Here is a 13,770-nt window from a genome sequence, read left to right as displayed (position 1 = left end):
AGAATGATGGAAATGCCCAGAATGAAAAAGGTTGTCATTTTGAAATGTTTAAAACTAAAATATTACAAAGAAAATTCGAGTCCATTTTGCAATCTCCACTACACCAGAAACAATACTGTACAGAAGACAAGTAAAGACAAGTTGTTTTAATGCCCACTTTTTTTTTTTAAGATATGAGTTTTATTATCTGAACAGAATACAGTAAAGCATATTGAATAATATTTACCGGGTTACTTGCTATTAAATCTGTGTGAGTTATCGTAGCGAGAATATATGAATTCCATACGACTCGTCGATAAGACACTTGACCTACCGATCAATGTGTAGACCCATGATGGGGGTTGCTGTGGTTCCGTTATCTGATCGTATCGGGATGTTCGGACGTGGACAGGAAGTGAAACAATCAACGATCTCATTCTAACGTGACCGTTTGTGTGAAATGCACGTCTTGAATTAGGGGACACCATATGCATAATGGCGATGATAGTTTTTATTTTTACTTTCGGTTTGCTGTTACAAGGTAAGTAAAACAAAAAACCTATCAGACACAAATGACGTAATACAATTAATTTTATTTATTTATTTTTTCTTATTTTTTTTTTTTTTTTCTTATTTATTAATATTTCCTTTATTCATTGATTGATTTATTTGATTTTTTTAATTTTCCCTATTTACTTGTTTCCATACGTTTGACCCATAGTGCCGGAACCGGGAAGTCCGAGATGGCCAAAACACCTGTTTAAGGTGTAGTTTAATCAATATTTTGGCATCTGTCATTATCTTTAACTAAATTTCCTATTCATAGCCCCAATTTACTTACTCGGCGATGATTTATTTTCTTAATTCCTAATTCCTGTCACGTAATTGAGAACCAGTGATTAATATTATAGCATCTAAATGAAGAATTTCTAACCCAGGGTCCGAGGCAGAGTATGACCCATGTGTCACAGCCACAGACCTTCACAGGGCCGGAGACAGGGGTACTGGATGTGCAGATCTTTATGATCAAGTATGTGACAGGTACGCCATTAACGAGACGGTTTGGTACAAGGTAGAAAATAAACATGGCGACAATCTTTATAAGGACATGGTGACGTCTGCTCCTGAACTCAACCACTGCGGTACCTCATTTCCTATCTGGCTGAATGGTGAGTATCAACACGTCAATGTTTATCTTTGATGACGTCACATCCGAATGACGACAATGTTTATAGCAACAAAAATGGATGCATTGTTTTCAGCTTCAAAAGCAAACAATCATGATTGAAGTATCTGTGTCCATGTGAAAAGGCTATCTACACTGCCCTCCAAAAGTTCTGTTACACTTGGAACGTTTAAATCGAATGGCTAGCCAACAAAATGGAAAAAAGTGTTGTAATATCCGTAAGATAGTCCATTTGTAAGTCGGAAATGTAAATTATTTTAAAAATACCTCACTTCTTTGAAGTTGCAGTTTGAGGGAATGGAGGGTTCTATTTTCCGTAAGGTTCAAAAATGAATGAAAATATGTTTTTTTTACTGACACAAATAAAAGTACATGTAATTGTTTAACTGATTAATAGTTTTAAAAAATGTAAGAAATGCATTTTTGAAATTTATATTAAACAAAGAGGGAAATTTCGAGAATGTTGCATTTTGAGGATTTCCATTGTAACAAAACATATGCACTATTCATTCAATTCATTTTATTGACTTTAAGCTTTACAGCTCATCAGTACATGAAACATATATACAATACAATAAATTGGCGGTAACAGCAATATAGCAGTGACTGTTGAAAAATGAACATTTGAAATTATGAACAAAAACATCCTAAGAAGTTATGATTCTGACAAATTCTAATAAAGACTTCGCGATTAACTTCGCTGTATTTTATGTAATAATTGTAACACGACTTTTGGAGGACAATGCATATTTGTGTCCATATTTTAAAAAGGGGAATCTGTATTTGTGTCCATATAAAAAGTGAATTTATATTTTGTGTCCATATGAAAAGTGAATTTATATTTTGTGTCCATATGAAAAGTGAATTTATATTTTGTGTCCATATGAAAAGTGAATTTATATTTTGTGTCCATATGAAAAGTGAATTTATATTTTGTGTCCATATGAAAAGTGAATCTGTATTTGTGTTGATAATAAAATGGAAGCGATACTTGTGTCAGTGTGAAAAGGAATCTATATATTTATGTCCCTGTGAAAACACGTACTATATTTATATCGTATTGAAAAGGGGGTCCATATTTGTATTTATATCTAAAACAAATCTTAATTTATGTCCCTTTGAAACATAATCTGATTTAAATCGAAGTGAAAAAGAAACCTAGATTACGGTTGATTTATATATATTTCAATTTCTACTGAAGTTGGACTCAATGAAACTACCAAACTTAATCTGTTTCATTTGCTCATGAATTTGACCAGATTAACACTGATCGGTGCGTATGAATATATGGTTAAAACCCTTCCGCGGAACGATTTCACTTTTTCTACATTGTTGTTATAAACATAGAATAATTATTAAAATTATCATATTTATAATGTATTCTTGTATTTTAAGAAAGACCAGATACGCTAAATACTTCTATTTTGACCAAATAATGCTGTTTTTAATCCTAATATTGCGGACTATTTTACTCGACCGACTAGACATGCACAATCCGGAACTCCTCGGGCTTTTCCGCATTTGGACTTGCACAAGCTTCGAGACATTAATATCTAGACCGACCTTTTTATTAAAAAAAAACAATTGAAATATAAGGATTGAATCTTGATTTGGTCGATTGCATGGGGTCATGAATTGAGTTGCTCTTGAGACAAATTCAACATGAACTGCGAAAAGCAGTTCATGTTGAATTTGTCTCAAGAGCAACTCAGGTCATGAATTGAGTTGCTCTTGAGACAAATTCAACATGAACTGCGAAAGCAGTTCATGTTGAATTTGTCTCAAGAGCAACTCAATTCATGACCCCATGAAATCGACCAAATAAAGATTCAATCCTTAAGAGAATAAGGAATTATTTGCAATATACATTTGAAGATGAGATATATATGCTCTTTCTATGTGAAAAGGGCACTTTAACCAACCTTGAAAAGTATGGTCTTACGTATCAAATAGAGATGCAATGATTTTAATTAAGAAATGTTTTATTTCAAAGAAAACACCCAATCCAACATGCAGTAATGTATAGTTAATTGTAAAATCAATGCTACACACAGGTCCTGTTTTCCTTAAATTGTCTTAATGAGCCAGAATATAGCTCAATTGACTTGTTTTAATCAACGTACATGGATATGTACTGTTACAAGATGTAATATCAAATGCTGAATTTTGTTGTCAGTGTTATTCATGCAAATATGTAAACGATGAAATAAAATAGAAAAAATCACAATATCCGGTAATTATGCTAATTCTGCTTGCTGTTTAAATTCATTTTCTCATACCAGCCGGTATATTGTCAGTGGCCATACAAGTGAACCTTTAAACACTTATTGAGTAACAGATAATGTACTTAAAACGTTTAAATATGTTAGAGAAAATGCTAAATTGGCCACCAGTTTTTTGTTACAATTGCTCCACTAAATTATATACTAGATTACCCAACAACCCAATAGTTTGAAACTTGGAATCTAACATATCCTAGAGGCCAAAAATCATAAAGGGCAATTTTATTCATAATTTCAATATTCTGGAGTTATAATGCCAGTCTAGGAAATTGCAGTTTGCCCAATATTGAATAATCTAGTTTTGATGTTGGAATTTTTCTGCACCGTAGTCAATATCCATAGGAACATAAGCGTGGCATCTAGAATAGCATCAGGATGCCATGGGAAAACCACCCACCAGCAGGGAGACACTCATCAATCTGAAAGATAAACAAATAAATAAAACTTAAAAGGTGCTGGCCTGAAAGCGCGGTACATAAATTGGTGTTTATCCGTTATTAAGACTTCCGGTTATTTCATGGACTCTATAAATGTTCGTGAGAAAACATGACCGTTAAAATAACCCATACTTAGTATCTCAAACCACGTTAGGCCTTTTAGGAGATCTGTCTGACAAGGATGCCGTAAAACAAACATGGCGTCTTTGTTCGCTTCTCAAAGGCAGTATTTAAGATAGTTATGGACATGTACAATAGGCCTACCGGATACACAGTAAAGTTAGAGAAAGTTAAAGACCTTGTATTGAATACCGAAATCGTTCAAAGTCCACTATTTTCGAATGTATGTATCATAAAAGGATTCAGTTGAAATTATTGCTGCTGTGATGTTTGGGAACTAAGTTAGACGCCTCATAAAATCAAGGATGATTTAGCACAAAGAGTCTTTAACAACGAGAGTCGTCTCAATAATGTTACTCGTTATGTTTTGAAAGTAAATCTTGACAATATAGGATTATATGCTATAAACTTAACATCCGATAACATGAAGTTCTGTTTAAGTTTACGAGTTGAAGTTAGATTAACTTAAACGGTGTATTCCTGTTCCATGACCCGTGCATTATCAAAAAAGTAAACCTTTAATAGAGAGATGGCGACAAAAATATTAAGCAGCTCCTAATATCAAATATGATGTGGTGTTAAACGAAATGTTATTTATATCTTAAAGAGTAGGATATCACGTTTAGCATCAGTGCAGCTAGGATAACCAATATTTAATCTCTTAGACGACCATGGACGATTTAACATTTGTTATAAAATCATTCGCACATTTATTTTTCGAAAGACGAAATACTTGATAAACAAGGGAACCTCAAATTGTGCTCTTCCCCTTATCGATCCCCCCCCCCAAAAAATGGTTCTGATTTATCAAAAACAAATACTGACATATAACAATTGTGTGTTCAAATAATTCATTTTTCACTTTAAGTTGTATCGATGATGTGTTGTATTTTATCCATTGACCACAGCAATGATATAAACCCTTTAACCTTATATCAAAGGCCCTAATAACTCTACCATGCAACACAAGTTTGCAACTAACGAGCTGATGGTCTCTTAACTTTTTTTCTCTGAACTGTTCATATATGTTACGCCAGCGTGCGTTATTCCAGGACTTTGTCCCAATATTACGATTTCTGATTCAATTAATTTTCAAATGCGATACAGCATATAGGATAACAAAATATGCAAATTAAATGACAATCTTATGCAGATGGTTAGTGCCAACAGGCAAAACACTATTGAAATGCAGTTTGGTGATAATTACTGAGAAACTGTATGTCACATCATGATTTCATTTTAGGATAGATAGTGTTTTCCTGTGCGATATAAGGTTTATGTTGCTTATCCTTGATATTGTGTCTGATAGCTTCATTGTCATTGCCTCTGTTCTTATTTTTAGGGTGTGACATTACTATGCATTTACTTCTGATCGTCAATTAACCTGAAGACACTTAACCAAATTATCCCATTGCTCTCATTGATAACGTTATATGTGTTTTGAATAGCAATCCTGATCATATCTTACGAAAGGTGACTTACTATTATGTTCCAAGATGATATTATTCAATGAACAAATATCAAAATCTAAGAACCTAGTTATTGTGCGATGACGGGTTGACAATATGTATTTTATATTATGCCGTTTATCATGTTACATGTTTTTGATTGTAGGAATCCTGCCACACGGAAATCATACACAAAAGAACTTGACTGTGTGCATGCAGGGTCTCGAGAACGCTTGTGAAACCTCATTCAATATCACGGTGATGAACTGCCATCAATACCACGTGTACAAACTCAAGCCTACCGATACATGTAACGCGGCATACTGCTTCGGTAGGTATCAATGACGTCATTCAGTCTCTAACCAATTGATATAATCCAGAATTTGGGCAGAATTTATTTTTTTGACAAATTGTGAAGACCTCAACCTGTGATGAATCCTAGAAGGAATTTTCTTTTCAATATATGATGTATCTATAATACCAAATCTATATTAAATGATATTCCCCTGTCTCTTGAGTATCATCCTCTGTATGATGACTTTTTTCATATCTATTAGGACATGAACGCTGCCAAAGTACACCCGGCCATACTACTAGTAAACCCACAGGTAAGTGATGAAAGATACAACAATACAGGTAAACTGTCTGATAACACCAACAACAATACAGGTAAACTGTCTGACAACACCAACAACAGTACAGGTAAACTGTCTGATAACACCAACAACAGTACAGGTATACTGTCTGATAACACCAACAACAGTACAGGTAAACTGTCTGATAACACCATCAACAGTACAGGTAAACTGTCTGACAACACCAACAACAGTACAGGTAAACTGTCTGACAACACCAACAACAGTACAGGTAAACTGTCTGACAACACCAACAACAATACAGGTAAACTGTCTGACAACACCAACAACAGTACAGGTAAACTGTCTGACAACACCAACAACAGTACAGGTAAACTGTCTGACAACGCCAACAACATTACAGGTAAACTGTCTGACAACACCAACAACAATACAGGTAAACTGTCTGACAACACCAACAACAATACAGGTAAACTGTCTGACAACACCATCAACAGTACAGGTAAACTGTCTGACAACACCAACAACAGTACAGGTATACTGTCTGATAACACCAACAACATTACAGGTAAACTGTGTGCCAACACCAACAACAGAACGGGTAAACTGTCTGACAACACCAACAACAGTACGGGTAAACTGTCTGACAACACCAACAACAGTACGGGTAAACTGTCTGACAACACCAACAACAGTACGGGTAAACTGTCTGACAACACCAACAACAATACAGGTAAACTGTCTGACAACACCAACAACAATACAGGTAAACTGTCTGACAACACCAACAACAGTACGGGTAAACTGTCTGACAACACCAACAACAGTACGGGTAAACTGTCTGACAACACCAACAACAATACAGGTATACTGTCTGACAACACTAACAACAATACAGGTAAACTGTCTGATAACACCAACAACAATACAGGTAAACTGTCTGATAACACCAACAACAGTACAGGTAAACTGTCTGACAACACTAACAACAATACAGGTAAACTGTCTGATAACACCAACAACAGTACAGGTAAACTGTCTGATAACACCAACAACAGTACAGGTAAACTGTCTGACAACACCAACAACAGTACAGGTAAACTGTCTGACAACACCAACAACAGTACAGGTATACTGTCTGACAACACCAACAACAGTACAGGTAAACTGTCTGACAACACCAACAACAGTACAGGTAAACTGTCTGATAACACCAACAACAGTACAGGTATACTGTCCGAAAACACCTAGCAAATATTAAACGCAGCTTCTTCGAATCAATTAAGATAGTAGCTGCTTGATGATAAACGTCATGTTCATCATATAAAAAGACAGTTTTTACAACTTCTTAATTTTCCTCATATTTGAAAGATTTAGGTTTAGGTCGTCAAAATTAAATTACTGGAAAAGATGTGTTTTTTCCAAGTAGTAAAAGTTATAATTTATACATTGATACGGCAATTTTACTCGCAAGATAAACCAAAGTTCTTCGAGTATTAAGTCATGAAAATTATTAATTCGACCATAAGTATCACTAATCACCACAATGACATACAGTATTTGTCTACAATACGACTTTTTCCTGTACATTTCGGCGTTAAGTTCATTACTTGTAGGAACAAACACTCATATAATCATCGTTCAGACATAGATTTCATCAATGGAAATTGTACTTGTTTTTGATGTCCGAACGAAGGAATGTCCCTTTAATGGTGGATACTAATTTGTATGACACCGGCCCCATGCCGGCTCTATGTCATACGTAATAAACTATTGTCGATTATTCTATACTGATTCTATACCAGTGGATCCTGCAGCGTTAGAACCGTGCGATACCTCCCACAATCTCCACCAGGCGGGAGAGAGGGGAACAGAGTGCTCCATTGGTTCTAGCGATACAATTTGTGACCGGTATGCTGTGGAAGATGTTTGGTACAGAGTAACTAACGGTGGTGGCGAGGACCTGGAACTCGTGACAAAACCTCAACATATTAACATGTGTGGCACCTCATTTCCGATATGGATGAACGGTGAGGTGTTTTTCTTTTCTTTTCTTTTTTGTTGTCGTTGTTGTTGTTTGTTTGTTTTTTGTTCTGGGGTTTTTGTTTTTGTTTTTGTTTTTTTTTTTTAATTATCATTATTATCATTGTTTGAGGTTGGTTATAGTCACACTATTTTCGCTCAAGTTTTGCTCCCCGTGAAATTATTAATTTGCGTTAGTAATAAAATGAAAGAAGACTTTCTCGAATTTAATTCCTACAAAATAATAACTTAAATAAAATCAGTTGGCCATAATTCGATAAGAAAATTCTGACAGATAATTATCAAAAGTAGAACTCAACAAAGAATAAATAAAAAATACTTATAATAGTAATAATAAAGCAAAGTACATTTGTATTTTAATGGTTGACCTATATCAATAAAGGTGTGTTGATTACAGGTACTCATCCTACTGGTGGCTCAGTGGTTAACAGGACGGCGTGCCAGCATGGTATCGAAGGGTCCTGTATACATCAATACAACATATCTGTTAAACACTGTGATTCTTACTTTGTCTACAAACTGCAAAAAACCTTAATTTGTGACGCAGCGTATTGTTTTGGTAAGTATCTAACGTCAGTACTGTACGTTTGTGACGTGGCTTATTGTTTAGTAAGTATATGACGTCAGTAAGTTTGTGACGTGGCTTATTGTTTAGTAAGTATATGACGTCAGTAAGTTTGTGACGCGGCTTATTGTTTAGTAAGTATATGACGTCAGTAAGTTTGTGACGTGGCTTATTGTTTAGTAAGTATATAACGTCAGTACGTTTGTGACGTGGCTTATTGTTTAGTAAGTATATAACGTCAGTACGTTTGTGACGCGGCTTATTGTTTGGTAAGTATATAACGTCAGTACGTTTGTGACGCGGCTTATTGTCTTGGTAAGTATATAACGGCAGTACGTTTGTGACGTGGCTTATTGTCTTGGTAAGTATACTACGTCAGTACGTTTGTGACGTGGCTTATTGTCTTGGTAAGTATACTACGTCAGTACGTTTGTGACGTGGCTTATTGTCTTGGTAAGTATACTACGTCAGTACGTTTGTGACGTGGCTGATTGAATTGGTTTGAATATAAAATCCGTAAGTTTATGATACTGCTTAATAATTTAATTTTGTATGAAACACGCATTTTCATTGGCTGAAATAATTTTGTTATTTAAGCAATAAACTGCCTAGATGCGGCAGACCTACTGGTATAACTGCCACATGTGTCACAGACAAACTGAATGGTGCGCGCTAGCGCACCATGATTGTTTGTCTGTGACACATGTGGCAGTTATACCAGTAGGTCTGCCGCATCTAGGCAGTTTATCGCTTATATTTACGTTCTATTAATGAATCGCAAAAATAAAAAAATACGAAAAAAATCTTCCAAAATTACATTTTTTGCAAGTGAGATATTCATACGCCCTCAGGGCAACTTCAGTTATACTCTCATAGATGAAGCTGCTTTTGGTAGGGATCATCTTCGCTAGCCAAGGCTTCTGATTACGTTACACTCCACGAACCCTTGGCAGATATAGGCGTCAGTTCTGGCCCTCTAGCGGTGATTCGAAATTACCACCCTTCACGCATGAAATTTTCGACCAATCAAAACAAGCGTTACCGATTTACTTCATCGGTGATGTTTACAAACACACATCGAGGTTTGGTGTCATTTCGATGAGATATGTGATCAATGACTTATATGAATTGATCAAACACTGCGAATGTTCCCCCAAAGATTGTGATTTTTGTATTAAGGTAAAATGCCATGACATAGTCGGCAATGTAGCTCTGTACTGGGTGCCGCATTTTTTGTTTACTGTGAAACCAAGCCAGAATGTAAAACGCGATTTGATTGGGTGCCCTGGGATTCCAGGGCGCGACGGTTTGAACACGACTATATCCGCCAAGGGTTCGTGGAGTGTAACGTAATCCGAAGCCTTGGCTAGCGAAGATGGATAGGGATTTACTAGTAATATATAAGGGCATTGCCACACCAAATGCAAATATACCTCCATAACAAAAGTTTTGACGTTGCGAAATGTAACGTCATTTTTGATTGGCTGATGACGTTGCGTAATAATTTATCACAGAAAAGAAAGTGAAATATCTTGGTGTGTATAAGACGAAATTAAATTATAAGAATTAACATAAATAAGCGGTTTATGAAGAGAGTACACTCCAGTTTTTTTATGTTATGACTGTATAACAGAAAAAATAATTTATGTTAATCCTTAATTGTTTTGGTATTTTTATGGTGGGGTATAATATCAATAAATAAAATCACGATCTTGTCAAATACAACACTGTATTGGTATATCGTTTTGATGTATTAAATTTGATGAAATGCATGTCAGTAGAAAATGAGATAAATATTGATCAAACACGTGTATTGTTTATTTTGCTGTTATAGGACAGGATAAACAATGTGAGAATCCTGATTACAACAGTAATGGTACGTTTATCATTTACACCTGTCCATATCACGTCATGTTCCTTATGACTAAGGTTGACATTGATTTGTATGTCAATATTCAATGATCTGTTTCATTTAAATTAAACCTTATATCCAATTTATAAATAATATGATATCTATTATGTGGAAAAATAAGACAGAAAATAATGATGGTTATTCAATTTAGGATCAAATTATTTAAACATGCATACAAAGTGTATGATAATGTATCAATAGTAAAAATATGCTTTCTGTATTTGTTCACATGACCCAGTTTCCTCAAAATGTCTTTCCTCAAAGAAAATCTGTTATCTAACCATATGGGTAAAAAAGAATTTAAGGATAGCTCTACTATGATGATATCCTTACATATAATAATTCTTTCTAATGGGAAAATTTTAAATTAAGGAGTTCCTTTAAGTTATGGAACTCTGATAATACCGGGCCTGAGAAGGAATATTAACAATCATCATCATAGGAAAAGGTTTTAATTCTATCTCAAATCTTAATTCATTGTTTTTTGGTTTTGTTTGTTTGTTGCTTTTTTTGTTTTGTGTGTTAAATATACTAAAGTATTTAACTTCCATGATATTATAGGTAATATCAATATGAAGTTTAAATCTTAGATGATGTCCTCATTATCTGATTATATTTAATACTGGACTAAATGGAGCTTTGGCACTCATCTCAATTTCCCCTGTATCGTCCGTGTACCTGATCATAACGTTTCTGTTTCAGCTGCGCATGCGTCACCATTGACGAGCCTGCTCGCCGTTCACGTCGCCATTCTATGGATGATTGGACGTCAAAGCTTCTTTCTGTGATCTGAACAAGAATTTTCATATCAATATATTGTAGCATTTTTTGGAGATATGTATTTTTAATTTCAAGACTGACTAAATAGGTGATTGGTAGGGGAGTTTGATGACAGAATGTACGGGTATTGTTTTAATTATCGTGTGTAAATGTTATTTCTAAATCAATTTCAATATTCATGGTGTCATTCATATAATGCTTTGAAAATGCATTGATGAGGTGTCTTATAGCGCTTATAAGTTAATTACTTTCCTTTCGACGGACAATTCAAAAGCACGTGGGATATCTGTGTGATAGAGAGAGTATTATCCACCATTTTGCGTCCTTTTATGTCGTATTTTCTCTTCTAGCTAAAACTAGTTACGGTTTAGAAACCACCTTTGTAGGATTTTTTTATTTGCTTTGACCAGAGACTTGTATATCAGGTATATACGTCTCTGCTTTGACGACAAAAATCCAAAACGAAGATTTTTGTTGAAATTCCTACATCAACGATAAAAACTATTGAATGTAAATGTTTCGTGTGAGTAAACATTGTCGCAGATAAAAAGATAGTTTATCCATACAAAGAATTTCTTTCCTATGTTAGGGTCCCAACGTAGTAACCTAGGACCCTAATGTCTGTGTGGCTTAGATTACACGTGAATAAGAAACGAAAGCAATATTGGCGATTTGTGTCGTGAATGGCATTGGTGGCTAAAAATAGAACATGGTGAATCCGTCCAGTAGGTCTACATAGTCTATATTATATACAATTGTATCTTATTGTACTGTATGTGATATTCTTGATATTACTGTAATAAAACTTTCATCACAAACTTTTAGAAAATTCATGTTTAGTTTATGCCTGTCTATACAACAAGGTATGAACATGTCCCTGTCACCCCGAAATGTAGCCCGAGTTTCCTCTGGCCTACACCAGACATGGTGTCAGGGCCAGAGGAAACTCGGGCTACCGAAATGAAATATTAAAGATGCCGTATGTGTGACGTTATGGTAAATATCATGGAATAAGGTTCAGTTTAAATGGCACGGGGGTCATACATTTAGCACAATCCCCTTCAGTATCTATACACTTTTGTTACCGCTGTTTAAGGGCCTCAATGCCACTTTTATAGAACTCCTTTTCTTGGCTGTTCAGAAAGTTATCCACTGCATGTATGACGTCATCAAAGGACTGGAAGTGGATGCCTGAAATAGCTGGTTTCAGTTTCGGAAACAGATGAAAGTCTGATGGAGCAAGATCAGGTGAATAAGACGGATGTTCATGGCAGTCATGACAATGACAGACTTGTGAACATGAGCATTTTCCTGATGGAATAACACACCTTTAGTGAGTTTTCCGAGGCGCTTCAGTTTAATATTTTCCCGTAACTGCCTCAGAAGTGAAGTATAGTATGTACCATTGATTGTTTGTCCCTTTTGGAGATAATCTATTAGCAGAATACCATCTTCATCCAAGAAAACCGAGGCTATAACCTTCCCAGCTGATGGAACAGTCTTTGCCTTCTTTGGCAGGGGAGAGCCAGGGTGCTTCCATTGTTTCGATTGTTGTTTGGTCTTTGGGTAAAATGATGGACCCATGTTCATCAATAGTGACAAATCTCTGAAGAAAGTTGGCAGGATCTTCTTAAAAAAGGTTAAGATTAGCACGCGACAATGTGCGCCTGGTGTGCTTCTGATCAACTGTCAGAAGTCTTGGTACCCATCGGGGCGAAAGTTTTCTCAATGCCAGATCCTCAGTCAGAATGGAATGTACTCTTTCCTGTGAAGTGCCAACTCTACTGGCTATATATCTTTCTGTGACTCGTCTGTCAGCCATAACAATATCATGAACTTTATTGACCATTTCTTGGGTTGCAACATCGACAGGCCTTCCAGGACGGGGGGGTCATCCTCAAGGCTCTGTCGGCCGCGCTTAAATTCCACCACCCACCTTTCCACTGTAGAATATATGAAGGGGCATCTTTCCGTAGTGTTGCTACCATATCATTATGGATATCCTGAGGTATTAAACCCTTTTTTATGCAAATATTTTATCACTGCTCTTTTCACCGATTTTATCCATTTTGCAAAAGCCACTTGTCTTGTTATAAACTAACCAAATAAGACCAGTCCTTGGATGCACGGCCCAATATAGTCAGAGAATAGTAGGACTTAAAAGAACACCCTTGAGTACCTCCTTCAATACGAGGCTTACCACATATCAATTATCCCTCGTATCGAGATAGACTTGAGTCTAATTATTTACGTTGTAACTTTCCTTTCAACCGCATTATTTATTGTACGTTTTGAAAATATGGAAAATACACCACATCAGTGATTTGTGAAACCTTTACAATATGTGCGTTTTATTTTTATGTTAACATAATGTTTTCATTTCGTATTTTCATCCGTTTATGCAAATCATTTTATTTTCAAA

At 35.5% G+C, this 13,770-nt stretch overlaps 1 protein-coding gene across 1 annotated transcript; it reads left to right on the top strand.

Moving 5' to 3' along the window:
- Positions 1–402: 402 nt before the first annotated feature.
- LOC117344327 (oncoprotein-induced transcript 3 protein-like) lies at positions 403–12,181 on the top strand. The gene is made up of 8 exons (XM_033907054.1): positions 403–520; positions 918–1,148; positions 5,619–5,783; positions 6,010–6,060; positions 7,854–8,078; positions 8,489–8,650; positions 10,491–10,532; positions 11,271–12,181. The coding sequence occupies exons 1-8, from the start codon at positions 475–477 to the stop codon at positions 11,354–11,356; spliced, it is 1,008 nt and encodes a 335-aa protein (XP_033762945.1). The 5' UTR covers positions 403–474; the 3' UTR covers positions 11,357–12,181.
- Positions 12,182–13,770: the final 1,589 nt, after the last annotated feature.

This window comes from Pecten maximus, chromosome 15, assembly GCF_902652985.1.
Source record: "Pecten maximus chromosome 15, xPecMax1.1, whole genome shotgun sequence".
Taxonomy (NCBI): Eukaryota; Metazoa; Mollusca; class Bivalvia; order Pectinida; family Pectinidae; genus Pecten; species Pecten maximus.
This window is presented reverse-complemented; position numbering and strand designations above follow the sequence as displayed.

Coding starts and splice junctions, on each gene's coding strand:
- LOC117344327 (XM_033907054.1), top strand. CDS start 475: ATGGCGATGATAGTTTTTATTTTTACTTTCGGTTTGCTGTTACAAG. Junction 6,061..7,853: donor TACTACTAGTAAACCCACAG/GTAAGTGATGAA, acceptor ATTCTATACCAG/TGGATCCTGCAGCGTTAGAA. Junction 8,651..10,490: donor TGACGCAGCGTATTGTTTTG/GTAAGTATCTAA, acceptor TTGCTGTTATAG/GACAGGATAAACAATGTGAG.